Source organism: Andrographis paniculata, unplaced genomic scaffold (genome assembly GCF_009805555.1).
Source record: "Andrographis paniculata isolate CXL003 unplaced genomic scaffold, ASM980555v1 Contig74END, whole genome shotgun sequence".
NCBI classification, from domain to species: domain Eukaryota; kingdom Viridiplantae; phylum Streptophyta; class Magnoliopsida; order Lamiales; family Acanthaceae; genus Andrographis; species Andrographis paniculata.
In genome coordinates, this window is record NW_026137611.1 from 4,306,838 (window position 1) to 4,320,773 (window position 13,936).

At 32.9% G+C, this 13,936-nt stretch overlaps 1 protein-coding gene across 1 annotated transcript; it reads right to left on the reverse strand.

The window, feature by feature from the left end:
- Positions 1–2,208: 2,208 nt before the first annotated feature.
- On the reverse strand, positions 2,209–10,347 carry LOC127266074 (centromere/kinetochore protein zw10 homolog). Its single transcript, XM_051296186.1, has 14 exons — positions 9,689–10,347; positions 8,723–8,860; positions 8,442–8,609; positions 8,147–8,308; positions 7,822–8,055; positions 7,578–7,724; positions 6,446–6,538; positions 6,194–6,289; positions 4,531–4,659; positions 4,353–4,430; positions 3,579–3,737; positions 2,837–2,984; positions 2,659–2,741; positions 2,209–2,391 (listed from the first exon to the last, which is right to left on the reverse strand). The coding sequence occupies exons 1-14, from the start codon at positions 10,247–10,249 to the stop codon at positions 2,305–2,307; spliced, it is 2,283 nt and encodes a 760-aa protein (XP_051152143.1). The 5' UTR covers positions 10,250–10,347; the 3' UTR covers positions 2,209–2,304.
- Between the last annotated feature and the right edge of the window lie 3,589 nt (positions 10,348–13,936).

A 13,936-nucleotide genomic window follows, 5' to 3' on the forward strand; every position in this document is an offset into this window, starting at 1 on the left:
AAAGATCGAAATCGTAATTTTGCTATCATCTCTGCCCGATAGTTGGGATTCGGTAGTAACACCCTTTAGTGCAGCTTCTTCGGAGAACAAGATGATGAAGTTTGATGCAGTTAGAGATCTAATCTTGAACGAGGATATCCGAAGAAATTCTAGTAAGAATACTAAATGTGGATCTGGATCTGTCATTAGTGCCGAAAATAGAGGTAGAGATCTTAGGTGAAATGAAAGGATCAATATCAAGAATGGTAAAAGTCAAAGCCGAAAAACAAGGACAAGAAAGATGCAAGTCAGATGGTATGTTGGAACTGCAAAGAGCACTTGAAACGATAGTGCAAGGCGCCAGAGAACGATCAGGGTTCGGCAAACATAGTAGAGGAGATATCCAATACGATGATTCTGAGCTTCAGCAGTCCAATGGAGTCATGGATCTTAGACTCGGGAGTGTCATTCCACTCATGCAGTGATTTAGGAATTATGGAATCCTATACTGTATGTAATTTTGGTGTTATCTATCTTGTAGATGACGAGCCATTGAAAATTGTAAGTAAGTGGATGATTTGAATCAGAATACCGAATAAAGAGAAGTGGAAATTGAATGACGTGAGGTATGTCCCGGGTCTGAAACGAAATTTGATTCCCGTAGCACAATTGGATGAGGCAGATTATTCAACATGTTTTTTTACATTAATTCGTGGAAAGTAACCAAGGAATCCATTATGGTGACTCAAATGAGAAAATATGGAACTCTCTACATGACCAAAAACATTTGAGACCGAATCGGTTTCGTGGCCATAAATAATGACACAAACTTATGGCATTTTTGTCTTGGACACATAAGCGAGAAGGGATAGGGGAGCTTATTTCAAAGGAAAGATTGTCAGGTCTCAAGTCCGTTGATATTGGAGTATACGAGGACTGGTTCTTTGAAAAGCAGAGAAATGTGGGAGAGACCTGAAAAAAGAAAACTTGGAGTTGGTCCATACAAACTTATGGAGACTAATTCCTGTATCGACCCTTAGAGACTCACAACACTACACTGCGTTCATTGACGACGCTACAAGGAAGGTATGTGTATACTTCCTTGAGCGTAAATATGATGTTTTTGATACTTTTAGGAAATGGAAAGCACATGCAGCGGGGGTGGGAGTAGTGAGCCGATTTATGAGCAATCATGAAAGGCAACCTAACACTACAAAAAAATAGTATATTTGTAACGGAATTCCGTTCTTAAAGTTCACGTAGTTAACGTAATTCCAGCCCTAATTCCGTCTCTAATATCATTAGTAACGGAAAAAAGTGGATTTAAGAACGAAAAAAATTTGTTACAAAATTGATATTTTTTTTGTAGTGTAAAGTAGTGACCTTAGATGTATTGAGGTTGTGTTCAACCGGAAGATTGTTGGGATATGAAGTCTGAATATATTCTAAAATTTAGGGATATGATTTGGATATTATTTCCTAAATGTAGAGATATGATTGAAGTATTATTGACATTAGACTATAAATATTTATGTATTAATATGTGTATGCATATTCTTTAGTAAAATATCTGATTTGACAGCTTCCTGGTAACCCTTTTTTCTTAGTTTCCTGAATTTTCTTTTCCCAACAGGATGGAAGTGGAAAAATGAGCAGTGGGTGAATTTCAACCAAAGATTGCTGCGACATTTCCCTAGACTGAATATAGAAGACCGGGTGATCTGGACTGGACAGGGATATTTGATGGAAATCATTCGGATAGGGCTGGAAGATTATCTATGGGTCAGGCTGGAACTGAACTGGACGGTAGTGAGAAATGAAGTTAATCAACTACATAATATATAATATCATAAATTATATAGAATTCACTCAAAATTTTTTTTATTTATCTCTCCTCAACAAAAAATCAATAATATAATTTTTAAAATATTTAAATATATATTCTAATTCTTTTAATCACATATATTAAATTTATTATCCAATTATCAATATTATTAATTATATAAAAATAATAATAAAATAATATTATAACTCACTATTATATTATTTTCTTAAATACTTGTCACTAATCAAATGGATCAATGAGAGTACTTAAAATATAGTTAAGTCCAAGCTTAATTTACCATAACCAGTTAAAAAGGAAAAACATACGTTACATAACCATAACCTGCCAATAATTTACCAATGCATATATAAATATATATATATATATCTTCTCTGCTAACAAAATGAATCAAATTCAGCCATTCCATTGTCTTCATATTTATCACAACATTTCCCTCTTTCTTAAAAATTAATTATATATATATATATATATATTCTATCCTATCTTATGTTCGAGTTTTCAATTCTAAATAAGCACTCCTTTCTCAAGGGGGAATCGGCAAAGATTGCGCGAATAAAATCTTCCACCTGAAAATGAAATTAGCATTCGATTATTTGTGCATTGTGTATCAATTCCGTAACAGACAATGTTCATTTCTCTATAACTTAATGCTAATATTCATCAGTATTAACTTTTTCAAAAATATCACATCAATTTTTTATTTTTTTTACTCATAAACAATCACATTAAATATTAAACTTTTTATTATTTTCAAAAATTTTCAAAATCTGAATATTCTTTCCCAGCAAGCATATTTCAAAACAATATCGAGGACTGAGAAAAAAAAATTGTACCTCAGACGTCGTGAAATTACAATCAGCAAGTTCCCCGTTCTCCCATGCAGCTGTAATTGATTTCAAAGGCATATCCAAAAGTTCTGTACCAATAGGAAGAATATGCAGATCATCGACTATGTCCAAAAAAATAAAAAAAATTAAAAAAGAGAGAAGAATGGACTAGTATAGTTAGTACCTGCCAACTTTCTCAACTTCCAAATGGATAGTATAAACTCATCCTTCTCCTTTTGGTATTCAAGTGACTTCTTGCTCAGCCGAATGGCCAGCAGAGGTTCTAGTAGAGACGTGAGATGCTCGAACAGTAGATGGATCAGTTTCTGAAGCTGTTTAAGAAAGTTCAGCTTAATGGTTAAATATGCGGTTAAACCTCCTTTTTCTGGAAGAAAGAAAATATTGCGCAATCGAAATAGTAACATGCAAATTATCCTAAATGTTGGCTCTCTTTATATAGAGGTTTATGGAGTTTTGAAAAAATTTGAAAATAAAAGTTTAATATGTAATTTGATGTTGTGTGAGAAAAAATTGTTACTTGACATGATATCTTTTGAAAAAATTGTTGATGAACAGGATCAAAACTTCAAAAAGTATTTATATAAACGTGTGCACATAAGCCCGTGTTGTTGAAATTATTTGCATAAAAGTAACATGCATATAATCCTAAATATTAAGGCTCCATTTTACATAGAGATTTTTGGGATTTTGGAAATAATAAAAATTTAATATTTGATTATAAGATAAATAATTATTTGATGTGATGTTTTAAAAAAATAAAGAACGAGTGTTGACGAACAGTACCAAAGCTTTCAAAAGTATCTATGTTAACAAAGCCTATAACATACAAATAAATGTGCACATAAGCCTCGTGTTGTTGAAATTATTTGCATATAAAATTTGCAAATACATTCCTACTTTATTACCTGCAATGTTTCTTCGGCTGCCATGTCATCTATCAAGAGTATTTCTTTCACGATTCTTGTAAAGACATTCTCTAGAATTATGGCCATGTTCTTCTCATAGACAGATGGAAGTAACAACGGCGCCCAAATTATGTGCACTTTCTCGATTATGAATGCCACCTGAAAAAATAAATGGTAACCAGTGTGTTCACCCAACCAAAACAACATACATGTTTTACGATTAATGTTATCAAAAAAAATCTCCCTCCGTCCGCAATATTTAGCCCATTTGGGCTCGGCACGGAAATTTAAAAAATAAATAAATATTTTATTGAAAAAGTAAAAAAGTAATTTGAGGTATTTTTTAAAATTTAGTTAGTAATTAAAGAGAATGAAGAGAGAGAGGGTAATAAAGTTTGTAGTATTTGTTGTAAATAAATATTGAATGAAGAGTAATAATTAAATATTGACTTTTTTATTTTTCCAAATATAGTAATAAGATAAATTTAATGGACGAACGTAAAAGGAAAGTGAAAATGAATTTGAAGAAACGAGAAAGTATATAATTACATACACAATATATATATGATATATTTTATCTACTCACAAATAATTCAACAAAATATTATTATTTATAGTAACGGCACATTGCACCATACCTAACATAAGACACTTTATATTAAAAACACTAAAGAAACAACCGCCACTGGGATTCAAAATTTGGTAGGTAATAGAAAAGCAATATGCAGGGGGGTTGGAATGGTAAGTAAAAGTCTCTTCATATCGTGATTGTACCTGATCGATCGAAAACTTGGCAGATTCGAATTTTTTATTCATGTGGGTATTTTGAAATCCATCAGCACCATCAATAGCCTAGAAATAACAAATTGCATTGTAATATAATAAAATCTAATTGATTTCTAATTAGATGCAGCATAGAATCCAGCAATTTCATATGGATCCGTCAACTTACCTGGTTCAAGTTAGAAATGACAAGCTTAATTTGTCGTTGCAAAACTTCCTCAGCCATGAGTTGAAATTTTGGAGCCAAATCTACAAAAACAGTGAGCTCCTTCACAGAGCTAGGGAAGTAGGGGCGATACTGCAAAGTTAGAAAATAGAAATTATCATTGTTTCGGATTTATTGAATATATAAATGATTTGGAATGGAAATAGCAAGTCTCTCATGATGTCATTTCCATCTCCACACAAGTATGTCTGTCTTCGGAACATCACGGAGCTCACTCAACGTCTATTCATCATTAACAATTTTCAGTAAAAGAAAAAGCGCCACTGCAACCCACGGTAAAATAGAAGAAAGGGACACCGAACAGCTATCACTTTTGAGGAAACTCTATCAAATTATTGCAGCTTTCTCTTAATCGATACTTACTAGTAGAGCTGCAAAACGAACCAAGCTATTTATGAACTTAGCTTGGTTCGACTCAATGTAAGTTCGTTCGCGAATGTAAACAAGTCGAACCAAACAATATAAATAGACTCGTTTTGCTAATAAACGAACTCAAACCTTGTTCACAAATGTTCGTTAACGTTCGTAAAAGTAAATAAATATATAGAATTGTTAATATAAAAATAAGTATATAAAAGTAATAATTTTAAATAATTAAATAATTATAGATATACGAATTAAAACATCAAAATAAAAGATTATATTTATCTAAACGAGCTCAAACGAACTTATTCGAGTCGAACACAAACACGAACTCGAACACTAAAATTTCTTAACAAATTGAGCTCGAACAATACGAATGAGCTTTAATATTTAACAAACAAATACGAGTCTTGCTCGCGAACGTTAACGCACAAACACAAATATTCAAAATTCTGTTCGGTTCGGTTTCGTTAACAACTCTACATTACTAGGTGCAACACTGTAAAAAAGAAATCAGCAGCTCTAGACAAATGTAGAATTATTTTTCTTAGAATGGGGAAGAAGAAGAGTAAGAGGGTGGCCGGTGGAAGTGAAGGAGAGACATTTACAGTAAAGAAACTTTAGAGAGAATTAAATGTGAGCAAATTAGAAGGCATCTTATAAAAATAGACAAAAAGGACAACACTAAGAATGTACTCCCTCCGTCCCGCGAGGGATGAACCCTTTTATTAGGGACACGGTTTTTTAGATAGTATAGATTAGGAAAATGGATCATCTGTGGCGGGACAGAGGGAGTATTTTTTACCACATGCATTGTCGGGCCTAGATTTTACATCCTAAGGTTCAAAAAAGTTGATCTATAAGCAGTAACTTTGGAGGATAATGGAATTGGGTTTTATTTCCATGATTGAACAATCAACGGAGGGAAATTAGAAAGGAAATGGAGAAATCATATCAGGGCCAACATATTTCAGAACGAAAGCTGAAATGCATGTACTACTCTTGACGAAACCATAATTGGTTAGGGAACCCAATCCAACCATATTCTGTCAATCAGATGCCTAAGTTGTCTAGAGAAAAACATTAACGTTGTTAAAGAAAGGAACTATATAGGAATGCAGATTGCGTCTGTTCATGCTGAGACAAGTAAATCAAACTTCAAATGCCAACCATCCATCATTCTAGAAATGTTTTGCAAAATATTTCAAGATTAATCAAAACTCATTCACAAATAGTTGCATACCTCAAATGCAAGCCCGAGAATCTCCTGAGATAGGAAGTGACAATCATTGTGAATGAGAACAGCAGCCTGATTAATTGAATCAAGTTGCCTTTGAAGCTGAAGAAATCAAGGAATCGAATGTTCATTAAACTATCATAGGCATATATAGGGAAGTTGGATAGAAAGATTTGACAAGTTTAGCAATAATAGTATCCTATATCAACCAAGCCTTGAAGTTGGTTACAATTCATTCAAATGTCATCTTCACCTAACCTTCACAGGTACGATAGCTTCGTAGAGAACCAGAGCATTTCTAGCAGTGTGGTAAAATTCCAGCCCTATTTTTGGGGGTAAAAAGCACACATCCTGCACAGAGATAAGAACTCAGAATGCATGATGAAAGAATGTTAATATAGTGTATATTTATACAAAATATAGTGGAAAATGGCGGCAAGGCTCAAAGCCTCAAACAACCCCAAGTACATAAATTGTGTGTATATATAATATATAGGTATGGCAGTGGATCGGTAATATTTGTCTTGAGATCCGACCCAAATACATATTATTAGACCTAAAATCCGAATTAAACCCAATTATAACCTGTCTATACTCAAATCCGATACGAGGTAAATCCCACATACGCGATTGTTTGTGGGGTTTTGGTTATGGGTTTTGAATAATAAATTTTGAATTGAAATAGTTGTTTAATTTGACATAAATGTGTTGGCGTTATGTTTTGAATATAAAATTAAATTTCAGTGTAATATAATATATGAAAATTAGATGTTTCATTTGATTTTTTTGGGTGGGGGGAAACTTTGGAATAGTAAAATCAAACCAAAACCTTAAATACATACACACACTCTCTCTGCAATTCTTAAAAAGTTAACCCGAACCTGATCCAAATCTGACAGACATCATAATTTATATATTTATTTCAAAAATGTTATAATAGAACTCAAAAAAGAATATTTTTAAAATAACTATATTGTTAAAAAAAAAGTTATTTAAATATTATGGATATATTATTAATATATTAATCGGGTTGAATTCGGATCCGATTCCGAGTGGGGTCCGCTCTTAGGCACCAGACCCGAATAGAGTATATAATATATGACTCATAGTCGATCCAATATCCGAATAATTGGACCCAATGCCAAATAAATGGATTGGGTCAGGTCTATCCGGGCCTATTGTCATCCCTAGTTTTGTATGCCTGGTGTAGAAGATAGCACTTGTATTGTCCAGGCATATATAACCTGATATTTTTTGTTATACCTCTAATTCTAGGTAAAGTTTTGAGTCTCTAACTGATTCTATTTTACCTCATGATACCATATCCGTATGATTAGCTTAGTCACAAACATGTCTCGTACAATGGTATATTTTTAACAACTAAACTAACCTTAAGGGTCTGATGCACAAGCTCCATTAACTGTCTAGCTGCATCAGATACCATGCACTTCTCTGATGCGAACAGCAGAACAACGTAATTAGGGATGCTATCCGTAACCTGTTCTTTATTTACCCCAGAAATTCTAGAGATATGATCCTGCAGAAAAAATAATAATAAATAAATAAATTAAAATGCTGGGTTGATAGACAAGACATCACCATATACTTAACAAAGATCCAAATTACGTTCTTACTTGGGGAAGGCTGAAGCTAGATTGCAGAAGTATGTTTCTGGCCTTAGCCAAAATCTGAATTTTTTTTCTAGAGGCAAAGTGGACCTCCACATTGTCCGCAAATTTGCTCAATTTCTCATCTTTGATGTCAGAAGGAGGAATGAACATAAGTTCCTGTAAAATTGTCTCAAAAGCAATGGTGTGTTTCCTGATCTCCTGGAATTCAGCCAGCTTGGAGGCATCGTCAGGAACAACCTGAAACCAATATAGGAAATACTGAATCATCTTACGAGTTTAAAATTTGTTTCTCCTACTTATTTTTGGGTGTCAAAACTAAATGACAGACCTTAGAGAGGAAATTAGAAATGATCATATCTGACATTCTTGGCCACGTCAATCTTCCAAAGCAGCGCATCCAAGAACCATTGCTAAAGCATATGAATTTGTTGATGAATTCAATTACCTTAACAATGTTTGAGTACATAGTTTCACCATCTACCCTATCTCCCTGCAAATAAGTTGAGAAAACACATTCTGATTTACAGTAAATGGTTCTGTCGCATTCAATGATGCGTGAAGGTAGTAGAAATTCCTAGTGTACATGAGGAAAATAATTTTGAGACCATTTATATAAAATGTACCTCAGAATCACCTGATGAAACCATCTTAAGAACTGCCTCTGGGACCAAATCCTGATTTATTTCTTCTTCAATTGATGGTGTTGCCTTAAAATTCACCGATGGTGTAATCACATGCTTTGTAACCAAATCAGCGATCTTTGCAAGCCCATAATCGAGGATGCCAGCAATCTACACAGAGACAGGCAAAACAAGACATTGCTACTGCTAAGAAATCAAACACAAAGCAAAGAGTGTTCCAAAAAAATTCAGTATAAAAGTTGGCATTAATAACATTAACTCACATCCATTGCTTCCAAAACAGTGTACAGTTCAAGCCCATTAATTCCACCAATGGTTGTGTGCTGCTTCACATGAACTGCACTATCTTCCTGTTCAAACCTTACCGCACTCTCCATAAACTTCAAAAGCAACTCTTGAATCTACATCCAAATTGAATGGCACTAAACAACAATCATAAATTAGATAAAATCGCTACAGCTTATTAGCAGTGGAGCCCAAAGATCAAGAATGCAATTGTTTGTAACAATGAAAAATATCAAAATCCAAGAGAACATTTTCAAGTGACAGAATGAGAGTTGAGACATGAACTGATTAAGTAGAATCTACATGATTATCAAGTTCAGAACATGTAGATGACTTCATGTCCTTTTAACTATGTCGAACAATGCCAATAAAAATCACTTAGGGTGAGATTGTTACAGGGAAATATCTCTATTTTTTTTATATCTTTTATTTCTCTTGTTTGTTTGAGTTAATTGATAAATGAATTATTTCTAATTCTATGTTTCCATTTCTCTTCTATACAAAAAACAAATCGAGATAAATGAAAATTAAGAAGATGCAGAGTAGTATATTAATTTGGTAATTTTTTTCATTTTTTTTTTTCTATTCTTCAAATTTCACAATTGTCCCTAAACCATCACATTCAAATTCCTATTCAAATCAAAACCAAAAATAAAAATAAGAGTAAGCAAATAAGCACACCATATATCCACTCCAATAAAACTATCTCTTAACCATCCATGATCGATTCATCTTCTTTTTGTCTTTCTGAAAGCAATATATCTTCTCCTACATTTCTAGCTGAATTCTATGTTTCACTTTCACCAAACACAAGAATTAATTATCATCATTGAAATCCCTTTTTATGCAATTATATTCTCTATTATCTACCAAACGAACCCTTCCTTGATCCGATTTTCACATCATAAAGGAAGAAGAAAAGACTACTAGTACTGATTGATTACCTCCTCATAACAGTCGGCCCATTGCTTTTTGAGGATTCCGTAGACCGCCGGTTCACCTTCCGCCGCCGCATCTGCATCGCCATTGCCTTTTACTCCAAGACCTATCTTCAATTCTCTCAACCCCTCCGCAGCCTCAACCACTCTCCCATTCTTCACATCATCCCTAACAATCCCTAATTTTCTGTCCAATTCCAAAGCAACCTCCACAAACTCCAGAATTTCCCTTTTCTCCCTGGCGTCCCGCCTCTTCTCCACAATCTCCCGGACTATCCTTCCGACATCCGCCTCGATCGGCTGGCCGGATATAAGATTCAGCAGCGCGACAACGTCGTCGGAGAGGCGGTCGGACTTAGAAACAACGTCCGAGCACTGGGCGAAGAGCGACTCGAAATCGGCGTGGTGGGAGAGGAGGTATGATTGAACGGTGGATTTGATCCGGAGAGAATGAGAGTCGAGGCGGGAGATAAGGAGACGGAGATCCGGCGCCGATAGCGGCGACGATGGAGATTCGGGCGACGAGAGAAGATCCCGGACGTTGATGGTGTCGAAGAGGACGTCCATCGGCGGAGTCGCACTGGATTTACGGTGGGGACGTCTCCAGCAGATTAAAAGAACACCTTCTCTTCGCTTCGCTTGCAATTTGCACTCAAATTTTAAAATATCACTTTCATCCTTAGAAATATCAAAATTGCAATTTTCACTCTAACGCTGAGTTATCCTTCGTGAATAAATCGTCCACCCCTGTCATATGTTTTATCTATTTTATCAGATTATTATTTTTAGTTTCTTCCATTATTCAAAGTTGGTTTGATGTCTAAATCAAAATTAATACTGTCTCGTAGAAGGCACTACTTAACTTATCCATTTTTTTTATATTTCTATATTTCATATAAATGGTCTCTTTTGTTTTTTTTTTTTTAAATATATATTTATATTTCAATCGTATTTTAAAATTTATAATTTCTAATTTTTTATTTTAATTAAATTATTTAATCATTTTAATTTATAATTATTTTTATTAAAATATATTATATAACTCTTCATTGTGTTTTACTAAAAATGCATATTTTATTTATTAAGTGAAATTATTTGTGTTAATGTAAAATTTGCACCAACATTTCATTGTCCAAAAGTGATGTTTGATTCTAAATAATTTATTAATCATTTATTTTTATAATATTTGTAAAAATTATATAATAATTCGACTAAAAAAACTATAAAATGAATAATTAATTGATTATTTATTTATTTATTTTATTCAAAACATTATTTAAAATATTTTAAAATTTGTGTAATTTAGGTCTTTATTTACAATCAAACATCAATTTTGGAGAAAAATGGTGTTTCGTACCAACTTTATATTAACACAACGGCAGTTTCACACAATAAATAATTTTGTGCATTTTTACTAAAACGTAAAATAATGATATATAATTTATTCTTTTCTATTATATCGTAATTATTTTTACTAGTATATTATATCGAAAACTGTCGCCAACTAAAAGTAAAAAAAATTAGCTAACACTGACGGAGGAAGTCCTGCACAATCCATATAGTTTAATAAAACTAACTTCCTAAAATAAAAATTAAAAAATTAAAATCAAATATAAAGAAAAACAAACCCATATTTCATATAAAATATATTACTCTTCAGAAGTATAGTTTGAGTTGGACTTGGTACTGGGATTAAGAAATATTAATATTTTATTGATAATGGGTAATAGTGATAATTGTGTAATAATAATGAAAAAATAAAGATAATTTTATGGACAAAAATGACTATTGCATTGGAACGGATTGAGTATTTTATTTTATAAAATATTATATCTAAATTATTATTTTCTCTGTCATGTAAATTTATGTTCATTTGACTGGACACGGATTTTAAAAAAATGAATAAAAATAAAAAAGAAATTTTTTCTATGGTAAAAAAAATATAAAATATTGTATTTCTTTTTACTAAAAATAAAAACCGGAATAAGTTTGAATTAAAAAAAAAAAAAAAAAAGAGAGAGAAAGTAAAAATAAATTTTGGTATTTAAATAAAAATTTCAAATCAAAATTAAAAAAATATATATATTATATTACGAACCAGACGCGTCCGTAATTTATATGGCATTATGAGTATAATTTCTACTTGTTTTGAATAAAAAAAAAATTAAATAAATAATTGAAGTGATATTTTAATGATTATAAATATATATAATATTTTTATATAAAAAAGGTATTTTTTTTTATAAATTGCATAATAAAAAAATAATAATAAAGACAAAACTCAAATGAAAAATTTCTTATGGATTTGTATATATTTTTTTTGTTTGAAATTAATTTTTTAAAAAAAACAAATAATTTATTAACTTCCAAAAATAACTTCAATACAAGTACAATATTTACTCTATTAGTCTTCAACTTAAATCTCAATATAATCCTCCACTAAAGTCATAAGCAAATCCTTATAAATTTAGTCTAACACTGCCAACAAAAAAACTCAGAAATAATACTCAGGCTTTAACCTGATAACCAAAACACAGATGCAGAACCAAAATACCATTGCAAGCAGATGAAACAATCACCCCTGAAATCCGATTCCTCCCCTTATGATAGCCCTAGAATAATACAGTTGTGGAAAAATTAATACCTCGGATGAAGACTTTTGTTTCGAACATTGCGTCAATCCTCAACCCATTTTTAAGATATAAAAAATGATATAGATATAAAGTGAAAATGGTGCCGTGTATGTTCGTATAATAAATTCAAAAAAGTTTATCAAAAATAATAATCTCTTTAACCGGTGAGTGTCCGGATCGAACTTAGGGAATATGAAAATATCTTATATTTAATTAGAAAAATGCAATAAGTTAATGCAATCAAATGGTTGGAAAGATAAATTTGCTGAAATTAAATATAACTAAAAAACAATAAAATATAAGAGGATGGAACGAGATGTTTGTTTGTGACTTTTGCGTTCCTCAATAGCTATAATTTCATGGATAAAATGAGCGGGATGACGATGGTGTGCTAGCCGATAATATATGTATGATTGTGGAACGATTTAGAGGAAGGAATGTGATCGCATTTGTTCGCTTAAGCCCGATTCTCAACTCGGTTGGTATTTGACCTTAGGGGATTTACAGCGAGGCTTCAGCGACACCCGACGGAGAACATTATTTGCTAGAAAAGCCACTATCATCGGATATTTTTGTGACCCGATAGGCAAGCACCTATGTCCAATGAATTATTTCGCTAGTGGCTCTACCCATCTGATGCCTCTTTTTAATCGGGGTTAAATTCGGCTCACAACTAAGCAGATCGACAAGGTTCTCGCGTACTTATTTGCTACGAACCGCCTAATCTCTGTTAATGAATACGACGTGATCATACGTATGGATAGTTAAGCCTTCTGCTGCCCTTCCACAACATTGTCGAAACTCTAGCTTGAAATATTCAATTGCGAACATGAAATTTTTGGGTGAAAGTTAGATGGAGAAGTATGATATGAATTTTTTTACTAAAATAATAGGCAGGAATCAAAAGAAAATTGGGAGAAAATCAACTTGCTCGCGATACAAAACCGAAAACTCGTATTATTAAACTAGATAAATATATGAAAGAGAAGAAATAGAGAAAATTAAGTGTATGAAATGATGGATTGTGTGTATATCCATGTATATAAAATATACAATGAGAGAGGATATTTATAGAGGACGAAATCTTCTAAAAATTTGAAGGTTACAATCATCCATAAATAACTACTTCTAAAAATAACTACTTATAACTTACTAGTAACTACCTATCTTGTAAAAGGTTCCATAATAAAAATACACAAAATAACAAAAAATTGGCCAAGTAATGATACAGGAATTAAATGGGACAGTTGGGAGAGTGCTGTGCAGTAAATGCAGCAGCTGGGGGGGTGCAAAAGACATATTTAATGCTGGCCAGCGAAAATAAATGTAGCCAGGAATTCTGTGCAATCGCCGCTCTGCTTCCTGTGCAGAGTTAATTTTCCGTTGACCCAGCCGTTGCTTGCTTTCCGCGCTAAGTTAATGCACCACTGACCAGCGACATTAATGCAGCCACCGCTGACCAGCAATAATAAATGCGTCGCCACTTCGCTCAATTTCATGCATGGCTTTCCACTTCGCTCATGAATTCCGCGCTCATAAATGCAGCCGCTGCTCACGGATTCCGCATAGCAGCCGCTCATTTTCCATGCAGAGTTATTGCAGCCATCGCTTTGCTCGCCTC